The sequence below is a fragment of the Neoarius graeffei genome, chromosome 3 (genome assembly GCF_027579695.1).
Source record: "Neoarius graeffei isolate fNeoGra1 chromosome 3, fNeoGra1.pri, whole genome shotgun sequence".
Taxonomy (NCBI): domain Eukaryota; kingdom Metazoa; phylum Chordata; class Actinopteri; order Siluriformes; family Ariidae; genus Neoarius; species Neoarius graeffei.
Window position 1 is genome coordinate 20,688,471 of NC_083571.1, and position 19,195 is coordinate 20,707,665.

General features: G+C 46.8%; 1 protein-coding gene across 1 annotated transcript in view; it reads right to left on the bottom strand.

Moving 5' to 3' along the window:
* The window catches only part of LOC132882507 (collagen alpha-1(XIX) chain), a 740,050-nt gene that overhangs the window by 145,350 nt on the left and 575,505 nt on the right, over positions 1-19,195 (bottom strand). Inside the window, exon 27 of the mRNA XM_060915622.1 lies at positions 16,539-16,619. Coding sequence (XP_060771605.1) covers positions 16,539-16,619 — 81 coding nt within the window. The remainder of the gene's footprint in view (positions 1-16,538; positions 16,620-19,195) is intronic.

Below are 19,195 nucleotides of genomic sequence, written 5' to 3' on the forward strand. Positions count from 1 at the left end.
TGTTATTGTTATTTTGGCAAGTATGAAACAGGGTCTATAGAAATGGAGAATACTCCTCTGGGTTCAGAGAAGTCCTCTTGCAAGAAGTATAATGAACTCATTTCTGTCTGCTTTCTTCCTAACAGCCTGGAGTCTTATTAAGCTTTTCCACCACAGTCAAGTAGCTACATTCATTTTTACCTGTGGTCCCAGCTCCCTTTCTGGAACTACCATGGCCAAAACCACGGGGACCCAATCATTCCATAGTTTAAGCAGATTGAGACGGTATATCTGCTGCACTCCACCCCTATTTGTTCACTTCATCTAATAGCTGACCTCCCCAATTCGCTGTGTGACCTGAAAGTCAAGTCATTTGTATAGCACTTTTAACAATAAACATGGTCATAAAGCAGCTTTACAGAATTTGAAAAACTTAAAATATGAGCTAATTTTATTCCTAATCTATCCCCAGTGAGCATGCTTGTGGAGACGGTGGCAAGGAAAAACTCCCTCAGACGACAAAGAAGAAACCTCGAGAGGAACCAGAATCAAAAGGGAACTCATCCCCATCCGGGCAGCAACAGACATGACTATAAGATTAACAGTCCTAACAAAGTCAGCTTCATTGATGCTATAAACCCCCCACCGATGGAAAACAGAGCGCAAAACCATTCACGACAACCGTAGTCCCAAAGTCAGCAAGTCAACTGCAGTCCCCAGCCACAAAAGCACCACTGCAAGAGTCCAGAGTGTCCTCCAGGCACAACCCCCAACTGTCCACATGGGGCCGCCCTCCACAGGAGCGATGCGATGAGACTCCAACCAGACACAACAGGGCACCAGGATGGATCAGGCAGGTCCGAGGAGGAGAAGAGGTCAGCATCTCGATCCCAGGACCGACATGTAACTCAGAGGGACAGATTTGGGGGGGAGGGGGGAAATACAGGTTGTTAGGTATGCCCAATGTCACCTGAATAAGTAGGAACATTATACATATTGCACTGAGTACAAGCAGGGACTCTGGCAACTAACTATGACAGCATAACTAAAAGGGGAGAGCCAGAAGGTAACACAAGCATGAGGGAGCTCCGGGACATAAAGCAGCCAGCCACTACACCACCAACAAACTCGAGTGAGCAAGCGAGTGGGGACTGACAGCATCCATACATCCCAGTTTACCAAAACACACTGTCTGAGGAGCCTCCAGATCTACACCTTTACCTCATAGACACCATTAACAAAAGGCTTGACTAAACAGATATGTTTTCAGCCCAGACTTAAACACTGAGACTGTGTCTGATTCCCGAACACTACTTGGAAGGTTGTTCCATAACTGTGGGGCTTTGTAAGAAAAGGTTCTGCCACCTGATGTAGCCTTCACTATATGAGGTACCAGCAGATAGATCAAAAGGTGCAGGCTAAGTAGGCGTGGCGGGTCATAGAGGAGCAGAAGTTCACTCAGGTACTGTGGTGCGAGACCATTCAGTGCTTTAAAGGTCAATAGTAGTAATTCTATAATCAATACAAAATTTGATTGGGAACCAATGCAGTGTGGATAAGACAGGGGTGATGTAATACTTTCTAGTTCTAGTAAGGACTCTTGCTGCTGCATTTTGAATGAACTGGAGCTTGTTTATGCACTTATTGGAACATCCAGACAGTAAGGCATTACAATAATCCAACCTGGAGGTAACGAAAGCATGAACGAGTTTTTCCGCTTCATGTAGTAACATTAAATTTCTTATTTTAGCAATATTTCTGAGATGAAAGAAAGCTATCCGGGTAATGTTATCAATGTGAGTTTTGAATGAAAGACTGGGGTCAATAATCACTCTGAGGTCTTGCCACTTGGTGAGCAATTTAGAGTTTGACATGGGTAAAAACATAAGTACTTTATCTCCCAGTGTGAACTGTTGTAGAGCTGGGACTGACATTCTTGCACCTCCCCCAAGTTCTCCTGAGTTTGGTGACCGAGTGTGTGGAATTTGTCAAGAATATATTGAATGTCACTTTTACTAGTACAAGGTCCCTCCTTCCCATTTTCCTGAATGATGTCCAAGACACCACAAGGCTTGCACCCATACAATAATTCAAACAGGGAAAACCCAGTGGAGGCTTCTGGAACCTCCTGGCAACTGTGGTGATGATACCCTCAGCATCATAATTTTCTGCCCTCAGCCACCGCTGGTAGGTGTCCTGGAGCTACAGGCTAAACGCGAATGGCTGGCGGACCTCCTCCAGAGTATGCATGCAGAAGCACAGACAATGGTGCTAGGGGATGTGGCCTATGTATTGCAGAATGGCTTGCTTTACTTTAAGGCAGGGGTCTTCAATCCTATCCACAAAGGGCCAGTGTGGCTGCAGGCTTTCATTCCAACCAAGCAGGAGCTACACCTGATTTCACTTGTTTAATCATTTCACCCTCGTCTCCAGTCAACAATCAAGTGAGCCTCCAATTTGGCTGTAATGAAAGCCTGCAGCTACACCGTCCCTTTGCGGATAGGATTGAAGACCCCTGCTTTAAGGCCTGCTGTCAGGGGTAGTTGCTGAGTGGTGAGCTGGGCGTCTTCGGTCAGTAGTGGTAGTAGACGCACCACTCGCTGCTTGGCCAGCCATCCCATGCTTCTGCAGCTTACTCAAAGTGTTATGGGTGGTGGAGGTGTGGTGAGATAAGGATCCAAAAGCAGAACACAGACAGTAATCCAATAAATAAGCTGATTTAATCCAGGGGAAAAAGGGCGTGGCAAAAAGGTAAACAAACAGGGCAAAAAACAAATGGCAAAACTAGCCCGGGTAAAAAGAGACAAAAAACTTGACAAAAACATGAGACAAGCAAAGAGAAAATGCTAGTGCAAAAAACCATGAACAAGAAAAAACGCTTAGTGCAAAAAAACATGAACCAGAAAAAAGCTAGAGCAAAAAAACCATGAGACACAAAAGAGGCACAGAAACGGCTAGAGTAGCAAACATTCTGGCAAAGCCAAAGTCTGAGAACGGCCTTTAAATATGCAGCGGTGAAAACCAGGAAGTGAGTTCAGGTGAGCACTCGCTGAATGGGGAAGCAGGCAGGATGGAATTCCCATCCTGGATCCCGATCGGCGCCGACATGGGAGAACTGTAATCTCTGGAGTGGATGTCCAGGGCGGAGCACAACAGTACCCCCCTCCTTCGACGAGTGCCTCCAGTTCTCCACAAAGAACTAGAGAAGAGAGGTTTAAGCTGTGACATGTGGAAAGTGGGGTGAATACATCGCATGGGGAGTTGTAATGCCAGTCTGATGGAACATGGATTGATTACCTTGCTGGGTCCTAGATATCTGGGGGCCAGTTTATGGAAGAAGGTTCTGAGTGGCAGAGAGCATGACTCACTACCCCACCCAGTAGGTGGGTGCCTTAGAGCAGCATTTGTCAGCCTGCCTCTTGGATGTTAGGGCGGAGTGAATGAGTCTTCTCCAAGCCAATGCCCGCGTCCTCCTGAAGTGGTATATGAAGGTCTGGGCTGAGGGTACGGTGACCACCTCCTCTTGGTTGGGGAAGAGTGGTGGTTCGTAACCTAGGGAACACTGGAAGGGCGAGAGACCTGTAGCAGATGAAGGGAGAGTATTGTGAGCATACTTGACCCAAGGTAAGTACTTACTCCAAGAACTGGCATCGCTGGACGCCATGCACCTGAGTGCAACCTCCTAATCCTGATTGGCCCGTTCCGCCTGGCCATTGGTTTGAGGATGAAAACCTGAGGAGAGACTACAGGTGGCCCCAATGAATTTGCAGAAGGCCCTCCAGAACTGTGCAGTGACCTGAGGACCCTGGTTGGAGACGATGTCAGTGGGGAGTCCGTGTAGGCGGAAAATGTGAAGGATGAGTAATTCGGTGGTTTCTTTAGCTGTGGGAAGTTTGGGCAGAGGGATGAAATGGACTGTCTTGGAGAAACAGTCAATAATTGAGGATGCATGTGTTGCCACCTGAGTTGGCGAAGTCCAGGGCGATGTGAAACCAGGGTCGGTGAGGAGTCGGGAACGGTCTTAGCAAGCCGGCAGTGGGTCAATTGACTGTCTTGTTCCGGGCACATGTTGCAGGCTGCCAGGAACTCCTGGACGTCTTCCTTGATGGAGGGCCACCAGAAGCGCTGTTAGATGAGCGCCAGGGTTCGAGCAGCTCCCAGGTGACAAGCCAACTTGGAGCCATGACCCCACTGCAGCACCTGGGTTCGCACAGAACAGGGGACAAACAGATGGTTAGGTGGTAGGTAACGGTATGTTGTTTGAGTTACAACCCCAATTCCAAAAAAGTTGGGATGCTGTGTAAAACAAATACAAACAGAATGCGATAATTTGCAAATATTGAAAACCCTATATTTCATTGACAGTAGTACAAAGACAACATATCAAATGTTGAAAATGATAAATTTTACTGTTTTTTGAAAAATATATGCTCATTTTGATGTCAGCAACGCATTTCAAAAAAGTTGGGACGGGACATGTTCACCACTGTGTTGCATCACCTCTACTTTTAACAACACACTATAAAAGTTTGGGAACTGAGGAGACCAACTGCTGTAGTTTTGAAAGAGAAATGTTGTCCCATTCTTGCCTGATATACAATTTCAGTTGCTCAACAGTTCGGGGTCTCCTTTGTCATATTTTGTGCTTTATAATGCGCCAAATGTTTTAAAATGGGAGACAGATCTGGACTGCAGGCAGGCCAGTTTAGCATCTGGACTCTTTTACTGTGGAGCCATGCAGTTTTAATATGTGCAGAAAGCGATTTGGCATTGCTTTGCTGAAAGGAGGAAGGCCTTCCCTGAAAAAGATTTTGTCTGGATGGCAGCATATTGCTCTGAAACATGTATATATCATTCAGCATTAATGATGCCTCCCAGATGTACAAGCTATCTATGTCATGTGCACTAATGCACCTTCATACCATCACAGATGCTGGCTTTTGAACTGTGCCCCTATAACAAGCTGGATGGTCCCTCTTCTCTTTAGCCTGGAGGATGTGGGGTCCATGATTTCTCAAAAGAATTTCTATTTTTGATTTGTCAGACCTCGGGACAATTTTTCACTTCGCCTCAGTCCATCATAAAAGAGCTCAGGCCCAGAGAAGGTGGCGGTATTTCTGGATATTGTTTATATCTAGTTTTAACTTGCATTTGTGGATGCAATAATGAACTGTTTTTCCAGAAGATAGTTTTCTGAAGTGTTCCTGAGCTCATACAGTGATTTACACTACAGACACGTATCTGCTTTTAATGCAGTGTCTCCTGAGGGCCTGAAGATCACAGGCACCCAATGTCAGTTTTCAGCCTCGTCTCTTGCATACAGAGATTTCTCCAGATTCTCTGAATCTTTTAATGATATTATGTACTATAGATGATGTGAGCCCCAAATTCTTTGCAATTTTACATTGAGGAACGTTATTCTTAAAATTAATGCATTGTTTGCCCACACAGTCTTTCACAGAGTGGTGAAACCCTCCCCATCTTTACTTCTGAGAGACTCCGCCTCTCTGGGATGCTCTTTTTATATACAGTCATGTTACTGACCTGTTGCAAATTAACCAAATTATTATTATTATTTTTTTAGCATTACACGACTTTTACAGTCTTTTGTTGCCCGTCCCAACTTTTCTAAAACGTATTCCTGACATCAAATTCAAAATGAGCATATATTTTTCAAAAAACAATAACATTTCTTAGTTCCAATATTTGATATGTTGCCTTTGTACTATTTTTAATGAAATATAGGGTTTCCATGATTTGCATATCTTCACATTCTGTTCTTATTTATGTTTTACACGGTGTCCCAACATTTTTGGAATTGGGGTTGTACCTTCTCCGGGGTCCTGCTCCAGGGCCTTCTGCACTAATGTCTCTACCTCAAGTAGGGCGGCCCCCACCAGACAGTGTGCAGGGAGGATGGTTTCGGGCATACTAGACGACTCCTGGCAGGCAAAGAATATTCTGGACAGGGTGTTGGGTTTACCGTTCTTGGAGCATGGGTGGTAGGAGAGCATGAATCGGAACTGGGAGAAGAAGACAGACCATCAAGCTTGCCGTGAATTAAGGTGTTTGGCAGAATTGAGGTATTCTAGGTTTTTGTGGTTGGTCCAGACAAGGAAGGGGAGATCCGACCCCTCGAGCCAGTGCCTCCACTCCTCCAAGGCTAGCTTGATGGCCAACAGCTCCCTGTCGCCAATGTCGTAATTTCATTCAGCAGGGGACAGCCAGCGAGAGAAGGAGGAGCAGGGGTGGACCTTGTCATCATTGGCCCTGTGGGAGAGAATGGCTCCGACCATGGACTCGGAAGCGTTGACCTCCACGATGAACTGTTTGGTCGGATCGGGCATGGTGAGAATGGGTGCTGTGGTGAACTGGTGCTTGAGCATGAAAAAGGCTCTCTCTGCTTCCTCCCCCCACTTGAACGGGGTCTTAATCGAGGTCAATGCCATGAAAGGTCCGGCCACCATGCTGAAGTCGTGGATGAAGCGCCTGTAGAAATTGGCAAACCTCAGGAAATGCTGGAGCTCTCATCGCGAGGATGGGGTAGGCCAGTCAGCGACTGCCTCAAGCTTGAGGGGGTCCATCTGGATCCTAGCCGGGGAGATGATGAACCCCAGAAACGAGACAGAGCTCTGGTGGAATTCGCTCTTCTCTGCCTTGACAATTTATTCTCTAGCAGGCACTGGAGGACCTGCCAGACGTGACCCCGATGTTCCTCCAGGAAGTGAGAGAAGATCAGGATGTCATCCAGGTACACGAAGACATTAAGAAAGTCCCTTAAGGCATCGTTGATGAGTGCCTGGAAGACTGCAGGTGTGTTGGTCAGGCTAAAAGGGACCAGGAGGTACTCGTAGTGGCCCGTGGTGGTGTTAAAGGCAGTCTTCCACTCGTCCCCCTCCCTGATCCTGACAAGATGGTAGGCATTGCGTAAATCCAACTTAGTAAATATCTTGGCTCCCTGGAGTAGTTCTAAGGCCGTGGTCATGAGCGGTAGTGGGTAGCGGTTCTTGACTGTGATGGCATTGAGACCTCAATAGTCAATGCAGGGGCAGAGCAACTTGTCCTTTTCCATGAAGAATCCCGCCCCTGCTGGGGAGGAGGAAGGGTGGATGATCCCAGCTGCCAGAGACTCAGAGATGTACTTCTCCATGGCTTGCCTTTCGATGGGAGAGAGTAGAGTCGCCCTTTGGGTGGCGCCGTCCCAGGCAGGAGGTCGATTCCACAGTCATAGGGTCTATGAGAAGGGAGGGACACTGCTTGGGTCTTACTGAACACGAGTCTTAAGTCCAGATATCCCGGAGGCACGTGAGAGGTTGTTTGGAAACAGGGTTGTTTCCAACAATTTAGAAGTGATGTATCCACTAGATCCATTAGCCTCGGTAAGTCATGTAGCCTCGGTAAGTCATGCAGCATCACAATCTCAAATTCTTTCATGTAATTTGTACTCAGAGTGCAGTATTTGAAACTTGGAGAGAGTAAGATGTCAGTACACAGGGACATTGTTTTTCTTTTAAAATAAAATCTGTACATAGTATACAGGTACAAATAAGAACAAGTGAACACTCAAAAGTTTCCTGCACGAATATTATCTGTCAGTATAAATGAGTTTATTTTTTGGTTTTGTTAGTCTTAATTCCATCAACTCTTTAAAAAAAATTCCATGATTTTCTGCCTTATCCATTTTATCATGAGAACAAAGGCAATACCATCTTGGCAACAAAGGAGCAAAGTCTCAGAAATGTTCTTCAGACATTGTCTGTTTTCATCAGCATGTTCACAGCTGACCTGAGAGAGAATGCTTCCAGTTTAATGTAATTGTTCTTGTCTTCAGCTTTAACACTGCAGAAACATGCCCACCACATTTCTGGTGTCCTTTGAAACTTTCAGTAGCTTTTTTTTTCCCAGTTGCCAAATCCAATCATTGGAAACATGTCTTTCTTGCTCTCCTGGCTTCCAAATGAATGACAGGCAAAACAAAAAGCCTGCTCACCTGTAGGGTAGTCAAGCCAATTGTAAATTCCAAACCATTCTTTCCTAAACTTTTGACTATATTTTACTGGAAATGAAGTTTATGGTTGATATGGCCCACTCTCATTAAAGTTCACACAATTTTCAGTGCCATGAATTGGATCTCCTTCTGATGGCTGCAGTGAGTAAGTTGAAATACAGATAACTTCTTCAAAACACAAATTAGCTGGAGTTGAGATTGGAACAGAGTATGGACGCTTGTATGGCAGGTAATTGGTGCCTCCATGAAATCTGTCATTCAAACCATCATTTTCCTCAACAACATTGATTTTTGGCTTTTTAAAGTAATAGTTGTCAAGTGTTTACCATATGACTAATTTCTAGAGAGAAAAATTAGAAGCACAGATAATCTGTTGCTTGTTGTCACTACTTGGCTCTACTGTATGTCACAATCAGTCTCTATGTGATAAGGGCATTTAGCTAAGTAATGTCATTATATGATATAAGTAATATCATGAAAAGTTCAACCAGACCCTGAAAAGGATGTTACAATATGTGGTGGATGAAGATGGCAGGAACTGAGACCTTCTCCTCACATCCTCTTTGTGGTGCGTGAGACTCCACAAGCTTCCACTGGATTCACCTAATACCTAACAGGTACATCAGAGTCCATTCGTCCACCTGGGCTGATCACCTACCTCAAACCCTTCTCAGAGGAGTTGATGAAGGCTGAGCTCACTACTAACCTCCACAAGTGTCACCTTGGGCTGACAGAGTCCCAGTACCTGAGGTTTTGCATCAGCCAGGGCTTACTCAACCCACAGGAAAAGAAGACCAAGGCAGTCCAGGAGTACATACTGCCCACTGCCATGTAACAGGTACATATCTTGGGGCTGTCTGGGTACTACCTGGGTAATACCTGAAACACCTCATCACTTGGTGGGACCCAGCCTGGGAATGCTGATGGCCTTTCAAGATGCTATGGCCTCTTGGCTGAGCCTGCATTGAGGGTAGGTGTGACATTGGTGGGCCAGCAGCCCTCACACACAACTTCAAAAGTGTTTCTTGCCACACTGTTGCAGTGGTGCTGAAAGAACAGTGCTCCACTCTCCCCTCAGCAACAGTGCAGAAAAGACATCACTCCAGCACCACTGTTGACAACCACAGTGCACATGGCAGAGTTTCAGGGAAAACTAATCCAGCACAGCTGGAGCTCACTAATCAGTGCTCACACTCACCCTCCATGAGGCACAGTGAAGATATAAAAACCCAACAGGTTATTTTATATCCGCACTGTGCAACAGGTTCTCTGCCAACAGGTTCCAGCTCCAACATTGCTCCCTGGCTCACTGATGGAAGTGATTCTATGCATAGGGGGCCTACTGTGTGCTCTCTGACAAAGAGGCTGATGATTACACTCAAGGAGGAGGTCTTGGCCCACTGTGGGCTCTCCTCCACATGAGACACCTCTGTCCAGCTGTCCCCATCAGAGACAGTGGAACACAAGTTCCTAAGGGTCCTCCCTGGAGAAGAAAGAAAAGCAATGACCGCAGCAAGAATGCCCAGATACATGATCACCACTCTCAAGTGCACGCTATCCATAGTCAAGATTGGGAGGGGTCAGGAACAGCCACAAGATCACAACATTCACTGAGTGCTCCACCACTGCCCCAGTGCAGCCCACAGAATGCCAAGAGGGACACAGGAAGAGCAGCGACCCAAGCCTACACCTTCAGATGTGCCCATGTCCACTGAAACCAACAGGGCCCCTCTTCTCAAGCTCTACAAGCTGTGTCTAGCTGGCTGCACCTAGCATAACATCCTCCCAACCAGCACCCCCACCATTACCCCGATGGGAATATGGGAAGCCAGTCCATCACCCTTGCCCATTGCTGTCAAACACAAAGTAAGCCTGGCAATGTCCATGAGGATGTGAGGGAGGTCCCCACTGCTTAGGTACAGGTGGGCAGCTAGAGAGGTGAGTGGCCACTAACCACTGGACTTGTCCCAGATCTGCATGTGTCCTAGCTCAAAGGGAGAGACTGGCTGGGGTTCTACCACCCAGCACCCAAGAGGAGACATTGAGCCCCCCAGAAACATAGGCATCAGCATCGAGCTCCAGCCCTTGTGCACAACATCCTCCTCACTGTGGAAGAGGAGGCAGATGCAGAGGCCTGGTCAGAAGGTGAGTGCATTCCCCCTCTAACCATCTTTTCACTGTGTGTAACCAGGCAACATAAGAGGGGAACTTCGGCAGGGACCAGAAGGGGGATGACCAGTTGAAGCCCTGCTAGAGCCAGGTACTGCAAATCAACAGGGTAAGCATGAATCCTAGCCAGGTGCTTACCCTGGCTATGTCCTTGTCAAAAAATGGATTGCTCTACTCCTGTTGTGAACATTGCAGTGAACCCTGCAATCTCTATCATGCCCCACATGAAGATTGACACCACCATGCATCTGGCCCACACCCACCCACTAGGTGACCACATGGTGACCCAAACACCTCAGAGAAGTTTCAGAATCAGTTCCACTGGCCAGGCCTGGTGGCAGATTTACACAACTGCTGCCATAGATGTCCCCAATATCATAAGCCAGCACTGGCACTACTCATTCCCCTGCCCATCATCAGGGTCCCATTTGAGTGGCTGGATATGGACCTGGTAATGCCACTCCCAAAGTCTCCCCATGGCCACAAGCACATTTTGCTTGTAGTGGACTATGCCATTGCAATATCCTGAGGCCAGCCCCTTACAAAAAGCCACCTCCAAGAACTGCACATGAGCTCATGGCCCTTTTCAGCAGATTGGGAATCCTGAAGGACTTGTTAACTGACCAAGGCACCCCATTCATTTCTAAGCTGATGCTAGACTTGCGTCAGCCGCTGCAGGTAAAACATCTGAAAATCTCTGCCTACCACCCCCAAACAGATGGGGTGTTGAGAGATGTAATCAGACCCTGGAAAGGATGCTGCAATGAGTGGTGGATAAAGAGAGCCACAAATGGGACCTGCTTTCTATGTGCTCTTCACTATCTGGGAGACCCCACCCCCAGGCCATTACTGGTTTCACTCTTTTTGAACTCCTGTTTGGATGAAGACCCAGGGGCCTGCTTTACATAACCAAAGAATCCTGGCAGGAGCAACCCATGCTATTCCGCTCAGTCATCAACTATTTTCAGAACCTGCAGGAGTGGATCAAGCAAGTGGCCCCTATCATGAAGGAAGACCTGCAAGCAGCCCAAAGAGAACAGCAACAGGCCCACAACTGTCCAATTTGGCCCCAAGAATTCTACCTGTGGACCACATACATGCTCCTCCTCCTACACAACACCACCTGCAAATCTCTGGCCTGCTGGCAAGGCCTCTACACCATCAAGGAGAGAGTAGGTCCAGTGAACTACTGCCTGTGGCAGCTGGGTAAGAGAGCTACTGACAAACTATGAATCAGTGCTGGCACTCTCAGCCCTTTCTATACCCTACACAGGCAGCCTGAATGGAAAGTCCATCAGGGAGAGGAACACACACCAACACAAAAACAAGAGCTAGAGGACCAGTTTGAGGATGTGTTCTTAATGGAACCCAGGTGGACACACATTCTCCAGTATAAGATCAAAACATCTCTAGGATTGGTAATCTGCCAAAGGCTCTACCAGGTCCCTGAGGCCTGCCCTCAGGCTATAGAGGCAGAAGTAGCTTGCATGCTGCAGGCTGGGGTCATCAAGGAGTCTACTAGCCCCTGGTCCAGCCCCATCATCACCATCCCCAAGCCCAATGAAAGTCTGTGCAATGATTTCAGAAAACTGAAACAGGTCTTGGAGTTCAACAGCTACCCCATGTCCTGAGTGGATGACCTCATTGAGCACTTGGAGAGCCTGATTTATTTTCACCCTCAACCTCTACCAAAGATTAGTGGTAAAATTGCCCTCACTCACAGATCTGGAACCAAAACAGCCTTCAGCAATAGCACAAGTCACTGGCAGTACCAGGTTCTCCCCTTTGGTCTTCATAGAGCACTGGCAACCTTCCAGCACCTGATGGACATCCTCCCATGGCCTGATTGGCTCTATGCTGAGGCATATCTCAATGACATCATCTTACACTCATACTTGGCAAGAGCACCTACACCAGCTCAAAGAGGTACTGGAAGAGCATCTAGGTCATCATCAAATGAGCCATAGAAGAACTGCAATATTATCTCACTACTTGTCATTAAACTCTCATCTACCCTGTTCGAACAGGGAGGGGAGTATAAAAAGGCACCGTCACCAACACAGGTCAGTTAAGCTTTGCCTAGACAAGGTAGCCAACATCCTTCATCCCTCTTTTCCTAGGTCGTGTCACAGACAATGAAGATAACAAGGATGACATCACCCACCCAACAAGAATTCCATTCTGGTCCAGCTTCCCTACTTCAGCCTGCAGCAGTAAGGCACCGGAGACCCAACTTACCCATCTGTGAATAACCATCCATCTGGCACCTGCACACTGTACCTGTGCCACAGAGCACCAAGCTCAGGGCTGTTGTTCCTCACAGATGATGCCAAAGCATTAAAACATTCCCTTTTTCCCCACTACCCTGCGGCTAAAAATAAAAAAATAAAAAGAGCACTTAAATTTCCACTACTCCTGGGTTATGTGTCTGTTTCCCCACTGCAGCCATGAATAGGTACAATAACATATGCATGGTATGTGTGTTTCTGTATTTCTGGCACAGTGGCTCAAGGTTGTAAGGTCACTGTGGCAGTGGGGGCATGGCCGAGCATCAGTTTGTGAATGGAGGGCGGGGCCAGGGAAGGTGAGTGGCAAAGTCAATGTTGTGTGTCTGTGTTGCAGTGACAGAGGACAGAAAAGGAGGAAGAGAGCAGAAAGAGGGGAGCTCTCCTGACCACAACACGTGTGTGTGTTGCGTGCGTGACTGAAGCTGAAAAACTAAAACAAGTAAAAGAAAGTGTGTGTGTAACATTAACTCCTGCCTGCCATGCTTCTGTACTCCACCCACATCAGGGATTGTTACAATGGTGCCAAAACCCGGGAGATACAGAAGGGAACCACCACATGGAGTCCTCCTCATTCAAAGAACTCATCCAGGCCCTCACTACGGCCCAGCAGAACCAGCATCAAACACTGACTGTGCTTCTGAAGGAGCAAGAATAATGCTTTGAAGCCTTGATGTTGGCCCAGCAGGAAGATTGCCAGGCGTTCCAGCATTTGCTCGCATCGGCAGGGGCTTCAACCGTCACCACAGCAGACCCTCCCCACGTCAACCTCTCGAAGATGGGCTTGCAGGACAATCTGGAAGCTTTCCTCACTCTCTTCAAGCAAGTGGCCAAAACACGGGGGTGGCCGCTCGAGCAGCGCGTGGCGTGCCTCCTCCCGCTTCTGACTGGAGCTAGCCCAGCTCTCAAGGCTACAGCTCCCTGCTGACAGCCGGCTTAGGTATGCCAACCTGAAGAAAGCTATCCTGCAGCGTGTCAGCTGCTCCCTGGAACAATATTGCCAGCACTTCCAGATGCTGATGGAGGAGGTCGGCCGGCTGTTCGCATTTGGCCAGCAACTCCGGGATGCCTACTGGCGGGGGCTGAGGGTGAAAGACTGTGACGCTGACAGGATCATTGATCTGGTGGCACTGGAACAGTTTACCTCTCGACTTCCGGAAGGAATGGTGGAGTGGGTCCAGTGTCATCACCCGGCGTCGCTGGAACGAGCCATCGAGTTGGTGGAGGACCATCTGGAAGTGGTTCTGATGGCAGACAGATGAGACACCTCTCCTCATTCTGTTTCTTTCTCTCCTTTATCCCCCCATCTCTCTTCCCCGCCACGTTCCCCCACCGTGGATGCGGCGGCCAGATCCACACCATCTGGCCTGTCACATCCGGTGTCTGATGTCCTCCCATCTCCTTCTGTGTCTGTCTCTTCTCTCCCTCATTGACACCCATATTGCCGGTGCAGAGGGAAAGGCTGGGCCAGTGTGCTGGCATGGCAGGGAGCCGGAGCATCTCCCGAGTCAGGGCTCAGCAACGGAGGTGAGAGCTGTGATCTGCATCCCCAACGCACCAGAGACCACCCCCGATTGGGCCAGAACATATCGCATACCGGTAAGCATTCAAGGGGATACACATCACGCATTGGTGGATTCTAGTTGTAATCAAACCTCAATTCACCAAAGCCTGGTGCAAGGTGAGGCATTGGGGAGAGCACAAGTGGTGAAGGTGTTGTGTGTGCATGGGGATGTTCGCAATTATCCTCTAGTGTCCATCCATATTCTATTCTGGGGCCAAAAGGATAGCATTAAGGCAGCGGTTAATCTTCATCTCACCCACTCATTAATTTTGGGGACTGATTGGCCAGGGTTTCAAACCATAATGGAATACGTAGTAGGGAGTGGGGACTGCCGTAAAATGTCACGGGGGAATTCCGGCGTGGCATTGACTGGAGAAGCTGTCACAGAGCCGTCCATGTCATCATCACGTCAGAATGATATGAGGAGTGAGGAGCAGCCCTCCCTTCCTCCCACTCTCAGGGATTCCCTCAAGGATTTCCTTTTGGAGCAGTCACGGGACAAGACTCTGTGGCATGCGTTTGACCAAGTGAGAGTAATCGATGGTCAAACTCTCCAGCCAAATGTGGCACCTGTCTTCCCGTATTTTGCAATTATTAAATATAGACTATCGCGTGACACAGGACGTTCAAACCGAGGAAAAAATAGCCCAGTTGTTAATCCTAAAGAGCCGTAGGGAACTTGTATTCCATGCGGTTGACTTTAATCCCATGGCTGGATACTTAGGGCAGGATAAAACACTAGCCCAAATAATGGCCCGGTTCTATTGGCCAGGGATTAGCGGGGGATGTTCGTCAGTGGTGTGTGGCATGCCGCAAATGCCAATTAGTAAATCCTGCTGCCATTCCAAAAGCTCCTTTGTGCCCTCTCCCTCTAATCAAGACCCCCTTCGAAAGAATTGGTATGGATCTCGTCGGGCCATTAGATTGGTCAAACAAGGGTATCACTATTTTAGTTCTGGTGGACTATGCAATGTGATATCTGGAAGCGGTGCCTCTCCACAATATCTCAGCACGCAGTATTGGAGGTGCTCTTCTGTGATACCTCCCGGGTCGGGATTCTGAAAGAAATCCTGACAGACCAAGGCACGTCGTTTATGTCGCTCACACTGCATGAGCTGTATGGGTCGTTGGGAATTAAATCCAACCACACTGGTGTTTATCACCCACAAACAGATGGTTTGGTAGAGACATTTAATCAAACCATTTAATTTGGAAATTTGTAAGCGAAGATGCACGTAATTGGGACCGATGGCTTGAGCCCCTGTTATTTGCAGTATAAGAGGTCCCACAAGCCTCCACGAGATTTTCCCTGTTTGAATTATTATATGGGCAAAAGCCACATGGCATCTTGGACATGCTACGGGAAAATTGGGAGGAGGGACCTTTGCCTAGTAAGAATGAAATTCAATACATTCTCGACCTGCACACAAAGCTCCACACCCTCACACACTTAACCCAGGAGAATTTGTGGCAGGCACAAGAACGCCAAGCCCAGCTGTATGACAGGGGCACGTGTCTTCGAGGGGAGCACCAGATTCGGTCCAGTCGACGGAGCAGTGCCAACAGGCTTTCACCAGGGTAAAGGCTGCACTGTGTGTGGGGGGGCCACTCTTACACTCCCCTGACTTCTCGCTCCCATTTTTTTTCAGATGGACACATTGGACAGAGGGCTGGAGGCCATTTTGTCCCTGGAGGTGGAGGGCAAGGAATGCCCTGTGCTGTACATCAGTTGCAAGCTCTCGATGCGCGAGAGCAAGTACAGCATCATCGAGAAAGAGTGCTTGGCCATCAAGTGGGCAGTCCTCACCCTCCTGTACTACCTGCTGGGGTGCCCTTTCACCCTTTGTTTGGACCACACACCCCTCCAGTGGCTCCACCGCATGAAAGATGCCAATGCATGGATCACCCGTTGGCATCTAGCCCTCCAGCCATTTAAATTTGAGGTGGTGCACAGGCTGGGGGTGCAGATGGTAGTGGCGGACTTCCTGTCCTGTCAGGGGCTCCCCGGCCTGAGTCGGGCAGTGGGAGTATGTGGCAGCCGGTTTGTGGCCTAGTATCAGTTTGTGAATGGAGGGCGGGGCCGTGAAGGTGAGTGGCAGTCAATGCACCTGTGCTTAATTAATGTTGTATGTCTGTGTTGCAGTGACAGAGGATAGAAAAGGAAGGAGAGAGCAGAAAGAGGGGAGCTCTCCCAACCACAACACATGTCTGTGTTGCATGCATGACTGAGTGAGTGAAGCTGAAAAGCTAAAACAAGTAAAATAGTGTGTGCGCGTGCGTGTGTGTGTACACATCAACTCCTGCCTGCCGTGCTTCTGTACTCCACCCACATCAGGGATTGTTACAGTCATATATTGAGTTCATTACCAAATGCACTGTTTTGCTTGTCAAAAACAAATGTTCTCAGTGAATATGTATTATTCTGTAATACATTACTGAAATCTGCAACATAAATTATAAATCTGAGATTTGACTGAAAGAGAGGAGTGGTCTCTCAAAGTATGAACAGAGCAGTGTAGCAACTATGACTTACATTATAACCAAGTGCTCCAACTCCAGGCTCACCCTTGGGACCTGGTGGGCCTTGTGGCCCTGGGATTCCACCAGCATCACCCTACACACACACACAGTATATTTAAGAAATGTAATATGCCTTGATACATAAACACATTTATCACCATTTAGTAATTTCCTGGGTTTGTAAAGAGCTTAAATTGACATGGGCAGAGTGGAGGAACAGGAGGTGTCAAAATCTGCTAGTGCAATGACAGTTACAAAACTTGTTTGAGTCAAATAGACATGTTCCTTGCCACCTGCTTAAGGGATGGCATGCATTATTTAAACCTGATCTATGTGATCCTTCAAAAAATAGTGCTATATGAGCCTTCAAAAAAGGAGGGTAGATACAGTGTCTTGCAAAATTATTCATCCCCCTTGGTGTTTGTCCTATTTTGTTGAATTACAAGATGGAATTAAAATTAATTTTTGGAGGGTTAGCACCATTTGATTTACATAACATGCCTACCATTTTAATGGTCAAAATTGTTTTATTGTGACAAACAATAATTAAGATGATCCCCCCCCCCAGAAATCTGGAGTGTACATAGGTATTCACCCCCTTTTGTATGAAACCCCTAAATAAGAGCTGGTCCAAACATTAAACTTAAGTCACATAATTAGTTGATTAAGATCCACCTGTGTGCAACCAAAGTGTCACATGATCTGTTGCATGATGTCTGTATAAATCAACCTGTTCTGGAAGGACCCTGACTCTGCAACACAACTAAGCAAGCAACATGCAAACTAAGGAGCACTCCAAACAGGTCAGAGACAAAGCTGTGGAGAGGTATAGATCAGGGTTGTTGTAAAAAAAAAAAAAAAAATCCCAAACTTTGAATATCCCAGGGAGCACTATGAAATCCATTATAGCAAAATGGAAAGAATATGGCACCACTACAAACCTGACAAGAGAATGCCACCCACCAAAACTCACAGAGATGCAATTAAAACAAAGATAACCCTGAAGAAGCTGGAAAGATCCACAATGGAGATGGGCGTATCTGTCCACAGTAACACTGTACATTCCACAGAGTGGGGCTTTATGGAAAAGTGGCCAGAAAAAACATCATTGCTTAAGAAAACACATTTGGTGTTTGCCCAACAGCATGTGTCAGACTCCCCAAACACATGGAAGAAGATTATCTGGTCAAATTAGACTAAATTTGATCATTTTGGTCATCATGGGAAATGCCATATGTGGCACAAACCCAACACCCTGAGTACATCATTCCTACAGTAAAGCATGGTGGTGGCAGCATCATGCTGTGGGGATATTTTTCATCTGCAGCAACAGGAAAGCTGGTCAGGACTGAAGGAAAGATGGATGGCACTAAATACAGGGCAATTCTGGAGGAAAACCTGTTTGAGTCAGCCAGAGGTTTGAGACTGGGACAAAGGTTCACATTCCAGCAGGACAATGACCCAAAACATGCTGCTAAAGCTACACTGGAATGGTTTAAAGTGAAACATTTAAATGTCTTGGAATTGCCTAGTCAAAGCCCAGAGCTCAATCCAACTGAGAATCTGTGGCACAACTTGAAGATTGCTGTACATCAACTCAATCCATCTGACTTGAAGGATTTGGAGCAGTTTTGCCTTGAGGAATGGGCAAAAATCCCAGTGGCTAGATATTCTAAGCTAATAGAGACATACCCCAAGAGACTTGTAGCTGTAATTGCAGCAAAAGGTGGCTGTACAAAGTATTGACTTGGGGGGGATGCCTATGCACACTCCAGATTTGTGTTTTTTCATCTTAATTATTGTTTGTGTCACAATAAAACAACAATTTTCACCTTTAGAAGAATAGGCATATTGTGTAAATCAAATGGTGCTAACCCCCCCCCCAAAAAAAAAAAAAAATCAATTGTTATTCCATCTTGCAATGCAACAAAACAGGCAAACACTTTTGCAAGACACTGTAGAATATACATCAATAGTGAGTCTGACTCCTGAGGTCTGAATTTGCATGCATGGGGCAGGGGGTTGTCAATATGTAAAAGAAGATCGAGTGTCCATATTTTGTTTTCACAATACACAGACAGGTGAGAAATTAAAGGACAAAATGTCTTAAGTGTTTTCTTAAGGTGTAGGGCCACTACCATCTGCAGAAAAGTTTCAGTGAGCATTGGAATAGATTCCACATACAGTGGCATGCAAGTTTGGGCACTCTTGCTGAAAATGTCTGTTACTGTGAATAGTTTAGTGAGCAGAAGATGAACTGATCACCAAAAGGCATAAAGACATTTCTTTCCAGCATTTTATGCAAGATTTGTGTATTATTTTTGTTTTGTACAATTGGAGAGTGAAAAAAGAAAAGGAACATCATGCACCCTAATACATTTGAGTTCTCAGGTAACTTTTACCAAGGTTCCAAACCTTAATTGGCTTATTGAGCTGTGGCTTGTTCAAATTCTTTGTTAGGAAAGGTCAGATGATGCAGATTTCAAAGCTGTATAAATTCTCTGACTCCTCAAACTTGTCCCTAAAATCAACAGCCATGGGCTCCTCTAAGCAACTCCCTAGCATTCTGAATAATAAAGTAATTGATGCTCACAAAGCAGGAAAAGGCTACAAGAACATAGCAAAGTGTTTTCAGGTAGCTGTTACCTCGGATCGTAATGTTATTAAGAA